We start from the raw sequence: 15,755 nt of genomic DNA, 5'->3' as shown, positions 1-15,755 counted from the left end.
CAGTTTGTTATAGGTCACAGTAGGTAGAAACTGAAAGTTGGAGTGAAGGAGGTAAGAAACTAATAAAAGGAAAGAGTGAAAGAGGTAAGGAGAGATGGGAAGATATATAGATTATATATATAAATAGAGAGAGAGGGCATATGAGCAAGAAAGTGTGTGAGAGAGAAGAGAAATGAACATGAGGAGAGAGATGGGATGAAGGAGAGTTTTGCCACAGTTTGTTTCTTTTATGGCAGTCTTGACCTCATTTACACTATGCAGCAGGTCATGGTTCTTGAATAGAGGCTTCTGAGGTGTTGACAGTGGATGGCCACTTTAGGAGTTAGTTGAAGTATTCCTTACACCTTGCCCTGAACCCTTCTTTGTCTTTGATGATGGTTGTGCCATTGGTGGATGTCAGGGTGTGGTTGTTCCACTTCTGGAAGGGTCATAGATGGCCTTGATGGTACTGTACAGCATCTTGGACTTGTTGGTGTTGACATTGAGCTGCTCTTCTTCAACTTCCTGCTTCCACCATCTGCTTGCTTGCTGTGAAGCTCTTTCTGGGCTCTGGCTTGACAGTCCCTGTACCTGTCATGCTGTGAGGGGTAGTTTGGGTGGTTCTGCTAATCAGTGTAGGCCTTTCTCTTATCATCCAACAGTGCCAGTACAACCATGTCATTGTCATCAAACCAGTCCTGATGAAGTTTTACCTTACACACACATACACGGTGGACCCTCCTGTCCACCATATGTGTGTGTAAAATGTTTTAAAAAATAAATACAAAACTTGTTATGTAAAGTGTTTTTTTTTTCATAGTTCTAATATTAATTTGAATATGTTGTCTTACTTTTCAGACTCCACCTCTCTCTTCTACACCTAAGTCATGTGTAACCTCTTCACCAGTTTTCAGGTAAATACTATGCACATCATATATATATATAGTTATTGTTATACTTGGGCATGGTCATATTTTGCCAGTTAAGTACAAACACTACATGTTTGATCTTTATTTCAGCTTTATTATTATTATTATTATTATTATTATTATTATTATTATTATTATATAATAATAATAATAATAATAATAATAATAATATGTTTGACTTTTGCTTTATGTCTGTACAAGTTGGCTCCAAGTCTCACCCAGAGACAACAGGTTGGAAGTTCACATTGTTGTTATGCCTAGTGTGCCATATATTTGGGTTTTTTTTTGGTGTTGTACTAGTGAATGTCTAATACATAAAAAAAAAAAAGTTTGTTTTAAACCTTGGGATTACATAGAGAGTATTTTGCGTAGGATATGAGCAGTTCCCATGAGCACTATCTTTTGAATTTCTGCCATTTTGGGGTTTCCTGGTATCTGAGTTAGGTAGCAATCAGCCCCTTTCGCTATCATTCCCAGGGCACTTATGACAACAGGTATTGTTTTAGTCTTCAGCTTCCACATTTTGCTGATTTCTATTTCAAGATCTTTATATTTGCTCAGTTTTTGGTAGGTCTTGACAGATACGTTTATATCGATTGGGACAGTCATATCAATGAGGAGGCACTGTTCTTTGTCTGAAGTCTTTCAATATGATGTCTGGCCTATTTGCATCTATCTTTCTGTCAGTTTGAATGGTGAAGTTCCAGAGGAGTGAGATGTGGTCATTTTCAAGCACTGGAGGTGGATTGTGTTCCCACCAGTTTTTTTCATGGGGCAAATCCAGGTTTTTGCAAATTACCCAGTGAATATATTGTGCAGCTCTGTCATGCCTGTTGAGGTACTCTGTAGGCGCTAGAAGACTGCATTTGGAGACAACATGATCAATGGTTTCATTTTGTTGTCGGCATACACGACATGTTGGGCTACTGCCGTTCTTTAATATTTTGGCCTGGTAGTTTCTTGTTGGTAGGCATTGATCTCGAGCTGCTATGATAAACCCCTCTGTTTCAGATTTTAATCCAGAGGCCATTAGCCATTGATGGGTCAGGGCTTTGTCAATATCTGCATTATTCGCTCTCTTTGGGTATTTGCCATAGAGAGGTTTTTCTTGCCATTTATTATTCAGAATATCTAAGGCCGCAGTTTTGGCACGGGTTTTCATGCGCCTAGCTTTTTCTGTGCTTGTTTTTTGTATGTCTATCTCTAATTCCGAAATTGGTTGTATTCGGAATTCACTTAGATATTCCTTTGCCTGTTTTGTTACTGAGTATGATGCTTTCTTGTTTTCATGTTTTGAGACAAGTTTTAACATCCAGTCCTCAGACTTTTTCAGGTAGGTGTCTAGGCCAATTGTAGCAATCTTCATTGTTATTGCCAGTTGCAAAAGACCACAGCCTCCCTTTTTTCTTGGCAGATAAAGTCGTTCTGTATCTGCCTTAGGGTGGAGCATTCTATGCATTGTCAACAGTTTTCTTATTTTTCTGTCGAGCTGACATATTTCAGTAATTGACCAGTTAACGATATTGAAACTGTAAGTCACGACTGGTATGGCTAATGCATTGATCGCTTCGATCCTGTTTCTTGCATTCAGCTCTGTCTTGAGTATTGCTCTCACTCTTCGATAGCATTCTCTCCTGATCCTTTCCTTCATCTCTGAATGCCTTATTCCGTTCCCTTCAATTACCCCTAGGTAATTTATGACATTCTGCTGGTCAAGGTTAACGTTAGATGTTTCTGTCATTTTTCCTTTGATAAAGGTAGCTTTTGCACATTTATCGAGGCCGAATTGCATTCTGACGTCGTAACTGAATTGTTTGACTATCGCTAGTAAGCCCTTGAGTTGTTGGTCATTTTTTGCAAAAAGCCTTAAATCATCCATGTAAATGAGATGATTTATATTTTTATCAAACATTTTATACCTGTACTGCGGGTATTATTATTATTATTTCTTCTTTGTCAAAGTTCTTTCATCATGCATTCTGTTACCTCTTGTTTTACTTAGTCCATTTTGTCTTTCTCTGGACTAAGGTGAATAAAAGGAGACATGTGGGATAAAGAGTCGTTGAAGCGGTCATAGGATGTGTGACGAAAAATCGTTGACAAAGAAACAAAAATAATATTAATAATAAAGCTTAAGTAAAGCTCAAACATCTAGTGCTTGCGTTTAACTGGCAAAAAATGACCACATCCAAGTATAACAATATCTGTTTCAACACATAATTTCACATCAAGAATCTTGCAAAACAAATACATATACTTATCCTAATACCTTCTAATGAGCTCTACACAAAAATGTTACTGGAGAAAATGATAGACCTTATAAAGCACATGAGATGGAAGGTTTTTTTGTCTTTGATCAAAGCACACCACCCTCTGAGGCCAATACATACGGTATCAAGTCTCGGAAGTTGCTACTTTGAGTCAAGGAACACAAGGCTTTCAAAGCAGACCTAGGCATAATACCTAGGCTGAAATTCCGTAAGTCCTTTTTCCCTTTTCAAAGCAAACTCCATGAAGATATACAAAAAATAAGAAACTTTGACAGGTCCTTAATCTTCTCGGATAAGACCAAGAACTTATACATGATAGATACATACACTTACGATAGGCTTTTAAATGGTTCAGTCACACAAAAATACAGATGTGCTTCCTCACACACTTACAATAACATCAACTGTGAGGCTAAACAGATAGCAATTAACCTTGGTATAGCAGACAGAGTAGAGATCTTGGCCAAGAGAAATGCCTTTATAACTTCGAAAGACCACAAGCCAAATTTTGCCTCTAACTCCAAATGCCGCCTGATCAACCCAGCCAAGTCCACGATTGGTCAGGTGAGTAAGTATATACTGAGGAAGATAAATGACAACATAAGAAGACACATGAGCCTCCTTCTATGGCACAGCACCAATGAGGTAGCCTCATAGTTTATTGCCAACTGGGACAGAGGCAGGGATAGATTTACACAGTTCGACATTGTCGACTTTTATCCGTCTATTTCTAAAGAGTTATTGTTGAAAGTACTTTCCTTTGCCAAGGGCTTAACAGATGTTAGTGATAATGATGTTAGAGTTATCATGCATGCTAGGAAGACGGTGCAGTTCGGCAAAGATTCGACTTGGGTCAAGCAATCTAGTCCCAAGGGCTCCTTTGATATAGCTATGGGAGCATATGACAGTGCCAATGTCTGTGATCTTATCAGATTGGACATCTTAAAGAAGCGGTTTCCTTTGGTCCTCTTCAACTTCTACAGAGATGATGCCCTAGCCATCTCTAGAGAAGCCAACAGCCACACATTAGATAGGCTTAGAAAGGACCTAATTAGCACCTCAGGCTCAAAGGGTCTCAAGATCAACATTGAGATTAATCTCACTATAGTAGATTTCTTAAATGTTACTTTAGATCTGGGCTCTGGTACATACAGGCCCCATCACAAGCCAAATGAGAGGCTGTCTTATATTAGCTCTGCCTCCTGCCATCCTCCTATAGTTTTCAAGAACCTAGTGAAAGGTGCAAGCAAGAGGATCTCAAATTTATCCTCGAGGCAAGATTTCTTCAATGCCACTGCCCCCTACTACAATGAGATACTGGCATCGAGTGGGTTTAAGGACTGCATCTCCTAAATGCCTGGCCCTAGCACCCGGACAAGGAAGCACTGCAGAAATGTCGTTTGGTTTGGTCCACCCTTCTCACTCAACGTCAAGATTTGTGTGGGAAAGATTTTCCTTAGATTGATAGACAAACGTTTCACACACACACATGATACAGGCATTTATTTAACAGACACAGCCTAAGAGTCTCCTTTAGTTGTGCACCTAACATAAAAAACATTTTAACAAGTACCCACAATATAGAGGAGGCAGGTTGCTCTTGCAAGGTATATAATAACTGTTCAGTAGGGGTCTGATGCAAGGCTGAAGGGGTCATTTATGATGCTACAGTGATACCTAGACTTGCTATCCACATTAACAGTAATGTACCATCCAACAGCAATATTAGCAGATTAACCAGATCTCGTGCCAGTACAATTGTCACGCCCAGTCCAGGACCAGCATCATAGAGGGCATCACCGACAACCCCGGCACCACCACTGCAGATAATGAACAAACCATAGACACAGATAGAGTGACCAGGTCTGCAATATAGGTTACCACCAGTACAATTGCCACACCTAGAGATGATGACCAATCCAGGATCAGCGATATGGAGGGAGTATCCAGCATTTCCAGTACCACCACTACAGATGATGACCATATAATTATCTTCGACACCAATGGGATGACCGGCCCTGCACCATATGTTACCAAGAGTGCGAATATGGCCTCATTCCATGCTTGTAAATCTGTTTGATCTGTCAGTACTTCTTTCAAATGATATCTTCTTAACCATTAGTCATCCTTCAGAGTCCTAGAAAGACAGTTTGTTACATCCCTGGCCTGCCAGTTGTAGCGCCTCAATGATCAAGGGAACCTGTGTGATATCAGGTGGAAAATAATTGATCATCCAGGCCCATATATTAATGGAAGTGGCTGTTGCAAGATCTTTATTGTGGAGAGAGCCAAAATTCTTAAGGACTATATGAAACCAGGTGCATTAAATAATATTAAAAAAGTGTTTTTTAAATGTATCCACTTGAAGCGCTATCTACTGGGAAATTGGATCACCCAGTTTGCTGGTTAGGCCTTTCTGGGTCTATAAGGGTTGTTTTATCCTCTGGTTCAACCTGTCCCCATTAATGTTCTTTGTTAAGATGTATTTCTCGATTTCTGAGTGCTTCCTCATGTCCGTAATGGAGAAATTAAAAAATTTTGTCTTTGTATAGAGTTTGACGAACTGTCCACAAGACTTTGGCTTTGTGGATACAAAATCTTGGGTAACTCTATGTCCTAGATATAAAAATTTTTTGTTGTAACAATTACTGTTCTATTCTTTAGAGTGTGCTTCTTTTCTGATATATGTTTTATTAAGAATATAATTATGTATGACTATATTGTAATTAATTATCAAGGATACTTTAAAGCCTTGTTTGTGTGTCTATTATGGAATTTCAGTGTGCCTTAGAAATGCTTGGCAATGCCAGTCTCCTCTCCAAGCATTCAGTCCCTCACTAAGTTTATCCTGCCAGCAGAAGCAGTTACCACCCCATAAACAAAACACAAAACTAACAGCTTTGTCAGGCAGCAAGTCAACAAATACTCTGGCAGGCAGCAACAACTCCTTGCACAGCTAAAAAGACGAAAGCTTGCCTGGTCATGTATCCTGCCACAACTCCCTGTCCAAAATTATTCTTCAGTGCACAGTTGAGGGAGGTTAAAAAAATAAATAAGCATTACATTTGACAGAATAATCTGAATGCTGAAGGGTTAAAGTCTTCCTTCATAATTATAAGTACAGTTATTTTGTTATGGTAAGAAATTTGCTTCCCAACCACATGGCTTTGGATTCAGTCCCACTTTTATCAAGCACCAGGCCAAAAGTTACTTCACTAAATCCTTCCAAATTTGTCATTGTTTTCTAAAATGAATTGAAACACATGGGTAGTTTTTATAAAGTATATACATGATGCACTACTATTACTATTACTCGAGACTCAATACTCTATATCAAAGGCTCACAGTGAACTGCTAGTTACACGAACTGCCAATCGCTCACAGTTCTTTGTTTTATAACAATGAGACAGTTCACCTTTAGTCACTTGGGTGGGGTGGTCAGAATCCTTCCACAACAGCAGTGTAAAAGGGTAAAGACCCCCTTCAGTCATTAATGACTATTGGATTGCACCTAGAAAATTATCCTCTGAGGCACAAGTTTGGACAAGGTTGCTTTTTATGGAAGGCCAGCAATCGCCCATGCATACCAGCTTCTCCTTTCCATGCCACCAATGTTATCCAAAGGAAAGGCAAAGGCCAATACTGCTTGGCACTAGTGATGTTGCAATTCATTTCTATAGCTGAATGAAGTGGAACAACATGAAATAAAGTTTCTTGCTCAAGAACACAACATACAGTCCAGTCCAGAAATCAATCTCACTACCTCGTGATTGTGAGCCCAATGTTCTAACCGCTGAGCTGTGAGCCTTCACATGGGCAGTGTATTTCATTAAAATTATGTCATGAAAGAATTAAGTCTTGTATTACCAGTTTAAATCTGTTAATATTGCTAAATCCATTTTCCATCAACGTTTATTATCACCATAACCTTCACAAACTCATTTTGCTTGTTAGTAAGATTAACAATTATGTGAAAGTTTTATTTGTTTTGCTTTTAACAAAGTTCCTTTATTTTCAATACCAGTGTTGCAGGCAAGAAGAACTTTCATGTGAGTTATGCTAAAAGTCCACTGTTCAAGACACAAGGTCAACTTACTCCAAGGACAGATCAGTTGTACTGCTTTGTAGAAGGAGTTGGGGTAAGCTTCACATGTTTTCTATATTGGTGACCTGTTATTCATCTCAACTTCTTCATTATAACAGCTTCCTCAGATTTTCTTTTTGTAATAATTACAATTAATCTCAATTTCTCTATTGTTATAACTGTATTCTATTACTTTTTGTTTATATATATTTTAAAAAGAAAATTTATATTGCATTTTATGAATAATTGCATGTTTTCTCCAACCAATGGGCTAATCTCTGGTTTGCTGCATTTACAATGGCAAGGATGACAGACTGAGTAGAACAAATACCATACAGAATTTTAGTTTGAAAACATTAATTTATGAAACTTTTTTGCTGGTTTAGGTTGGTAAAAGTATGTACATGTGTGTTGTGTGGTTAAAAAGCTTGCTTTCCAACCATGTTGTCTTAGATTCAGCCACAATGTATGGCATCTTGGGCAGGTGTCTTCTACTATAGGCCCAGACCAATGAAAGCCTTGTGAATGGATTTGGGAGACAGAAACTGAAAGAAGCTTGTTATGTGTATACACTGGCGAAAATAAATTTAAGACCGATGATAAAAGTTCTATTTCTTACAAAATATTTTGTTACTAACACCATACAAATTATTCTTATCTTTTACACCTTATGCAGAATTTATTTCTCTTTTGAATGATGCAGACAATAACTATTTTTATACAACTTGAAGAATTCTAATGCTAAATTAATATAAACGTTTCAAATTTACCGGCAAAATTAGTTTAAGACCGTATCATTATAATTTTATTTAAAGCTTAAGATTGTAGCAAAAATGAGCAACAAGAACAAAATACATATTAGTATTCTGCATAAGGTATAAAAGATAGAAATAATTTGTATGGTGTTAGTAACAAAATATTTTCTAAGAAATAGAACTTTTATCATTGGTCTTAAATTTATTTTCGCCAGTGTATGTGTGTGCGCACACACCTGTGTATGTGATTCAAAATGCCTTTGTCATTCTTGCCTCTAGAATTGCAATGAAACTGATTGGTGTGTTGGAAACCTGTAACAAAAGACATTTGTTGATAATAAAATCTGATATAAAGTAAAAATAGAATATATCAAACTATGTTTTATCTTTCATTCATTTTACTATATTCTATATTGCTCTTATACTCTGTTCTGTTTCTCTCTTCTCATGTTATCTTTTTTTCCATGCTATATTCTATTCCTCTCCCACCATACTATGTTATATTTCTCTCCCACTATGCTATATTTTATTTCTCTACCATTCATTTGATGTGTTGCCTCTTCTTCTTTGTACTATGTTGTATTTCTTTCTTACCCTTCTAAATTGTATTTTTCTTCTACCATTCTATGTCCTGTTTCTCTTCTTTCACTGTATATTCTGTTTGTCCTTCAATTTACTATATCCTGATTACCTCACCTCTTCATACTATCACGTGATCCTCACATTCTACTATAATGAAATAAAAGGCTTAATTTATTCATTTATTTTTCATTCTAAATTTATTATGGATATTTCAGTTCTGATATTGCTGACAAAAGAATAATCATACGATACAACTGATTCTATTTAGGTTAAAATGAACATTAGAAATTCTCTTACTTTACACCATGACTTTTTATTTTTCTATATAGTTTTTGGTAGTTATACTAGAGCTGAGGTTCAAACCTGTAGCTTTCATTATGACCTTCAAAGATATATAAATATATTTATATTAAATTACTGTTCTTTGAGCCTCCAAATTCATTACACCATGACTTTTTATTTTTCTATATAGTTTTTGGTAGTTATACTAGAGCTGAGGTTCAAACCTGTAGCTTTCATTATGACCTTCAAAGATATTGATTTTTGATTTTTCCAGTTTCAGCTAATGAGCTGTGGCCATGCTGGGGCACCGCCATTTGGTTTGCTACACGGGTTTACCTCACGGATGCTTTTTAGCAAACGCCAAATTATTGTTCTTTGAGCGTCCAAATTCATGTTGTAGCCTCTTTGTTTTTCTGTATTTTATTAATCATCTTGTCATTTTATAAATTCTTTTTTTAACATTTTAAAGCAAACAGCATAAGTAATAAAATTGCTTTTATTTATTTACCTGCCAGTCTGCTGAGAAATTACGTAACATCAATGATACCATTGCTCAAAGCCGAGCTCAGAAACGTCTCCAGTTTGACAACTTAGACAATGACTCCACTAGGAACACAGCTAAAAGGCCGCGTGACGGGATGGATGCTTCTACCAACAGGTAGGAATTCTGCATGCACATGTGTGTGTGTGTGAGTGTGTGTGCACATGCTATTGATGTATGCATGGCCAAATGATTAAGAATACTTTGCAGTCATGAGATCCAGGGTTCAATCCCACTGTATGTCATTTTGGGTGTGTGTCTTTTACCATAACTTCTGATTAATGCAAGCTTTATGGGGGAAACTGTGGAGGCAGAAACTGTTGAAGCATAGTGTGTGAATTGTACTCATAGTTCAAAGGATTGGCTTTGTCACACAATGTATCTTGCTGTTTCTGTTTGAGGGTTAAGTTAAAGGTTCAAGTGTCTGTGGGATATTCAACCACTTCACATGCTGATTCAATGAGTTATGCAGTCAAGCTGCTTGAACAACTGGAATACTTCATTGTTGATAACAATGAGAAGTATTTATCTATTTTTCTCATGCTAAGATTAATACTTGTAGCAGTTGGTGAGTAATGTCTGCATATATCATCATCAACGTTTTGATGTCTACTTTTGTCACATAAAGTCAAAGCAAGGAGACAATAACACACACACATGCGTGCATACATGCATCATCATCATCATCATCATCATTGTCATCATCATTTAACATCCGTTGTCCATGCTGGCATGGATTGGACAATTTGATCAGAACTGGGGAGCTGCACCAAATTCTGATTTGGTATTGTTTCTGTGGATGGATGCCCTTCCTAAGCCAACCACTTTGCAGAGCATGCTGGGCACTTTTACATGGTGCCACCACAAGTGTTTGGGCACTTTTACATGGAGCCACCACAAGTGTTTGGGCACTTTTATGTGACACTGCACGGGCACTTTTACATGGTGCCACTACAAGTGTTTGGGCACTTTTATGTGGCACTGCACGGGCACTTTTACATGGTGCCACCACAAGTGTTTGGGCACTTTTATGTGACACTGCACGGGCACTTTTACATGGTGCCACCACAAGTGTTTGGGCACTTTTATGTGACACTGCATGGGCACTTTTACATGGTGCCACCACAAGTATTTGGGCACTTTTATGTGGCACTGCACGGGCATTTTTACATGGTGTCACCACAAGTGTGTGGGCACTTTTATGTGGCACTGCATGAGCACTTTTACATGGTGCCACCACAAGTGTTTTACACCACCAGAGGGACCAATTTTAACACTTCTGCTGCAAAGTATGGGTTTTCTTGAGTACAAGACACCAGGCATCTCGGTCCTCTGTCATCTCGCCCGAAAGGTTCAGCATCGTCAGGTGTTCTTCAGTACTTCATCCCATGTCTTCTTGAGTCTTCCACTTCCACATATATATATATATATACTCTATCTGACCTATGCAAGCATAGAGAAGTGGACGTAGTAGTTCAGTGTTGCTTTCTGCTTCTGCAGCCTGAAAACTTAGAGAATCTGGATATGTCACCAAAATCTTTTTTTTTTATTTATTTGCTTTGTGTTAGAGTAAGCCGGTAGGTAGTTTAGGCTTATAAAAGCGTTCTATTTGGAACATATTTTTTTAAATAGCTGGTTGTCCTCCCTGCTTGCAGCTAGCTATTCAGCTCTGGTGTGGGAGTGGGACAAGCAGAGTTATGTACCCTGCCTTAAGGCTTTGGTGTACAAATACATTAACACTAGAATCGTTTTGACCACTAAGCTCTCTAACATTTTTATCCCACACTCATTATTACCACATTTAAGTAAGTGTGTGTGTATGTTTGTATCCCCTTGTCTTGACATCACGTGAGACTTGTACAAAAAGTGTCGCTGTCATACAAGAAATATTATTTCCAATATTCTGCAAGAACATGTCTGGCCATGATAAAAATATTATCTAGCTTGGAAACAGGTGAGGGTTGGCAACAGGAAGGGCATCTGACCAGAAAATCTGCATGGAAATCTTACCTAACTTGGAAACAGGTAAGGCCACCTGGCCTACGAAAAGTCTGTACGGAAAAGTGGTTGTTATGCCACTTCTGCTGCTGCCAACCACTGTTTATGATGAAGTAATATAAAAGAAGACATTATTGCATTAGAATGGTTGTATACTGTCAATTTAACGTGACAGTAGGGGATTACACCACCGCTGTTTAGCCCTAGGAAGCATCGACGCCTCCTGATGGCTTTGACACATTTTTTCCTATGTCCGTAAATATATAAGCACACAGGAAAAAATGTGTCAAAGCCATCAGGAGGCGTCGATGCTTCCTAGGGCTAAACAGCGGTGGTGTAATCCCCTACTGTCACGTTAAATTGACAGTATACCACCATTCTATCGCCCTACCACCGTACATATCTCTATGAGATATTTAGAAATTTAATATTTCTGATTATTGGATTAGTCTGATGGAAAAGGCTGTGCTCATGGCTTTTGCTGGCTCTCAAAGGTTGGTGTGATTGCTGTTCAGTTTTGGGCCTAGAGGGGTGGACACAATATCAGTGACAAATTAGTTGGAAGTGTCTGAGTGTGTAGGCGGCATGAGTCTGACAAATGCTGGGGAGCAAGTGCCACTGTAGTTATGGCATAAAAAATAATGGAATGAGAAGCCAGAGAATGAAGTGTGTTGATGAGTGACTTCGTGCAAACCAAGTTATGTAATTTTTCCTTTAATGCAGTGTAGGATGTTCGTATGTGTAGTAACAACCATTGCAGATGTTGAGTTATATTCTGTAGTGGATCTTACCTGAGTTTTGTAGAGGATTAGTAATTGTTAAGAGCTGAAATATTTCCTTGCCAGTTTTTGTGATACAGACTTGGCTAAGATGAAGAGCATGAAGATCTGTTGAGCATCAGACAATGCCTTGTGTTATTTAGTTACATTCTGGCTTTAAAATAATGATGAACTTATTGTATACAGTTCCCAGGTGCACTACAACTCAGAAAAAGTAATCAAAAACTGCATGAACAGTACATAGAATATGCACAGGTAGTGAACAGTGAATAAGTCATTAAAAACAAAATAGGTTTGAGGGGCATCAGGTGTACTGTTGATGTATTTTAGGAAGTATGGAAGATTTGAAGGATGTGGTGTCTTGACAGCTAACAACTGATGCTGGTAGTTTATTCCATGCTTCAGCATTTCCTGCTAGGTAAAATAATTAACCAAACAATAGTTTGTTTCAATTAAATTAACTGAACTCTCCTATAAAATTTGTGATCTTATGGTTATATTGGAAATCAATATTGTCAGTTATTATAATTGTTATGGTAGCTAACTGGTGGAATCATTAAAGCACCAGGAAAAAAGTTCAAATTTGCCTTTTGTCCTTTTGGAGTTGATGAAATGGAATATCAGTCAAATACTGGGGTCGATGTAATTGACTAATCCCTTTCCTCAAAATTGCTGGGTTTGTGCCCAAATCAGAAACGACTATTATTAGTATTATTATATTAGAGCAGTGGAATGGTAGAAGCATTAGAGTGTAGGACAACCTTGCAGTATTTCTTCCAGCACTTTACATTCCTGGTTCAAATCCTGCTGAGGTCAATAAAATAGCGTATCAGTCAAGTCTTGGGCTTGCCTCCTTCCAAATTTGCTTTTCATACATCCTGGATTGATTAAATAACATACCAGTCAAATTTTGGAGTTGAAATAATTCACTATTCTCCACCATCACCCCAACAAATTTCAGGCCTTGTGCCTATGTTAAATACATTATTGTTGTTATAAAGTTCTGTATTGGTCAAAGCCGTGTATTGATATCACAAAATTCTAGTGATGTGTCTCCTAAACACTTTGGAAGTTATCCAGTTGTGGCTCTGTGGTTAAGTAGCTTGGTTCCTAACCATGAGGTCTTGGGTGCAGTCTCACTGCATGGCACTTTGGGCAAGTGTCTTCTTCTATACCTCTGGTCCAATCAAAGCATTGTGAGTGGATTTGGTAGACAGAAACTAAGAGAGACCTGTCATGTGTGTGTGCTCTAGTCTAGACATCACATGATGGTTGTAAATGAGCGTCATTGTCATACAAGCGAGGTTGTTTGTTTCCTGTATTTTGTGGAAACATGTTTAACTATAGGAAATATAACCCTGCTTGGAAACATGATGGGTACTAGGCTGTTGAAAATCTACCTTGATAAATTCTGTTGGCCCCATGCAAGCATGGAAAAGCAGATGTTAAATGACTTGCCGGTTTATTAAACCCATATTTTGCTGGCTGCTATTTCCTCTGTTCCTGGGATAGCTTTCATTTACATATCTCAAGCTTTTCTTAGTTCTCTGAACATATTTTTTATTATTGCTGTTGCTACCATTTCTCCTTTTCCTCTAGATCTGAAACCAATACCTGGAAAGACCCTTCCTTTAAACCCCCAACCCCAGTCAGCTCAAGAGTCTCTACCACACCAGCAAAAGAGGTATGTATGGCATAAAGAGATTGTTAACTTAAAATAATCATATTTTTTCTTATTTATATTTAATACTAATTATATATATTTTTTAATGATAAGTCTATAATTTTTAATAATAGTATTGACTTTTAATGATAATTACTGTTTCTTTTAACCCTTTAGAATTTAGACCAGTCACGTGTGGCCAAAACATTTGACTTATTTTATGTTCAAACCATCCAGATCCAGCCTCTCACATCTGCCCTACAATGTCATTCTAATAATAAACAATCACATCATAAGCATTACATTTGACTGTAATCTGAATGCTAAAGTGTTAATAATTACATTTTGTTTTTAATGATAATTTTGTTTCTGTATTTGGTTTGCAAGCTTCTTAATGTGAAATCGGGTATTGAAACAGATTTCTTTGTACCTTGGAAGGATCATTATGCCAATAACAAACACTAGTTCTGTTTCACTTCTTTTATTTAATATTAGTCAACTTGTTAACCATTTAATCATTTTATTAATCAATTAATCAATCAGCTAGATTCATTATAGTCATTTTGTTGCCATGTGTGACCTCATCAGTGATATTCTCTCTATCATAGAGAGGGCATGGATGATGCAAGTACACTAATGAACCAAGCTGATGAATGAACTGTTGACTAATAATAATAATAATAAGAGAGGTGCAGGATTATATTATTGTCTTATTGATAATTATTTTTTTCTCCCCTTTAAGAGGAATTCTTAAATGTTGCTAAATTTTTCTTGTATGTTGTTTTTAAAGTCTGCTGAAAAGAAAGAACAATCATCTCCAATGCCACGTTATATGTCATCAGCTCTGAAGAAGACACAGCGCTTTCTGCAATTTGATGACATTCAACCTGCTTCTGAAAAGTGAGTTGTACTTGTTACCGATTATTTTTGAATATGGACTCTGAATATGTAAACATAGAGGGAGTTTGCCTCTGTAGTCCATTTATCACCTCTGGGAGAGAGCGAGAGAGAGAGAGAGTTTGAGTATCAGGTAACATTCTTGATTCCAGTTGGATCCTTTTTTTTTTTTTTTGTACTTGATTTATTCATGTGCAATTGAAACAAGCCATGCTGGTTATGTCCATTTTTGCGATTTTAACTGAATACCATGCTGAAACAGCTTATCAAGCAGACAGTCTAGAGTAACCAGGAGTTCTTTAACTTTGCTGAGGACATGACAACCTCCCTGATGCTGGTGCCTTGATGACATGTACCTAGTACATCCTGTAAAGTGCCTATGATAGGAAGGGCATTCAGCCAGAGAAACCTGTCAGAAATGGAATGTGCTAGCGAAACATGGCCCCAATTTGTCTAGGAGGGCATAAATTAACAAATAAGAACTAACTTGACCCTTGACAATTCTCATTCACTTTGTGCCACCTTGGTAAAGAAGATGCAAAATGATGTTGATGGGATATGCTTTAATATTTATAACATATAAATATGTTATAAATCCCAAATATTAATACTTTATATCAAGGCTGAATATGTTTGGAGTATATTTAAATCTTTATACTTTAATTCTATATTCAGAAATATAAATTTATAATTTTATGTTGGTGTAAAATTTTATTGGAATAAATATTGTCCAATTAAAATTCATTCTAGCATAAATGGTAAGAAGTTTGCTTCCCAACCACATAGTTCCAGGTTCAATCCCTCTTCCTCGGCCCACCAAACTTTTGTGAGTGGATTTGGTGAATAGAAACCGGAAGAAGTCCATTGTATATATATGTGTGTGTGTGTGTGTGTGTTTTTTCTTTCTTTTGAGCCTGGTACTTATTCTATTGGTTTCTTTTTGACAAACTGCTAATAATCTGAATGTTATAGGGTTTGGGCCACTCTCTTGCTCTT

General features: G+C 37.4%; 1 protein-coding gene across 5 annotated transcripts in view; it reads left to right on the top strand.

The window, feature by feature from the left end:
* LOC115209261 (retinoblastoma-associated protein) overlaps window positions 1-15,755 on the top strand; it is a 76,981-nt gene that overhangs the window by 55,590 nt on the left and 5,636 nt on the right. For all 5 annotated transcript variants that reach the window (XR_004998337.1, XR_003881320.2, XR_004998336.1 and 2 more), the window contains exons 25-29: window positions 838-893; window positions 7,203-7,317; window positions 9,397-9,539; window positions 13,799-13,883; window positions 14,653-14,762. Coding sequence is in view for 1 of the 5 variants with exons in the window: in XM_029777555.2 (XP_029633415.1) it covers window positions 838-893; window positions 7,203-7,317; window positions 9,397-9,539; window positions 13,799-13,883; window positions 14,653-14,762 (509 nt within the window). In the remaining 4 variants the exon portion in view is untranslated. The remainder of the gene's footprint in view (window positions 1-837; window positions 894-7,202; window positions 7,318-9,396; window positions 9,540-13,798; window positions 13,884-14,652; window positions 14,763-15,755) is intronic.

The sequence above is a fragment of the Octopus sinensis genome, linkage group LG3 (assembly GCF_006345805.1).
Source record: "Octopus sinensis linkage group LG3, ASM634580v1, whole genome shotgun sequence".
In the NCBI taxonomy this organism is placed as follows: Eukaryota; Metazoa; Mollusca; class Cephalopoda; order Octopoda; family Octopodidae; genus Octopus; species Octopus sinensis.
Note: the sequence above shows the minus strand (reverse complement) of the source record. Positions and strands in the feature narration are given on the sequence as shown.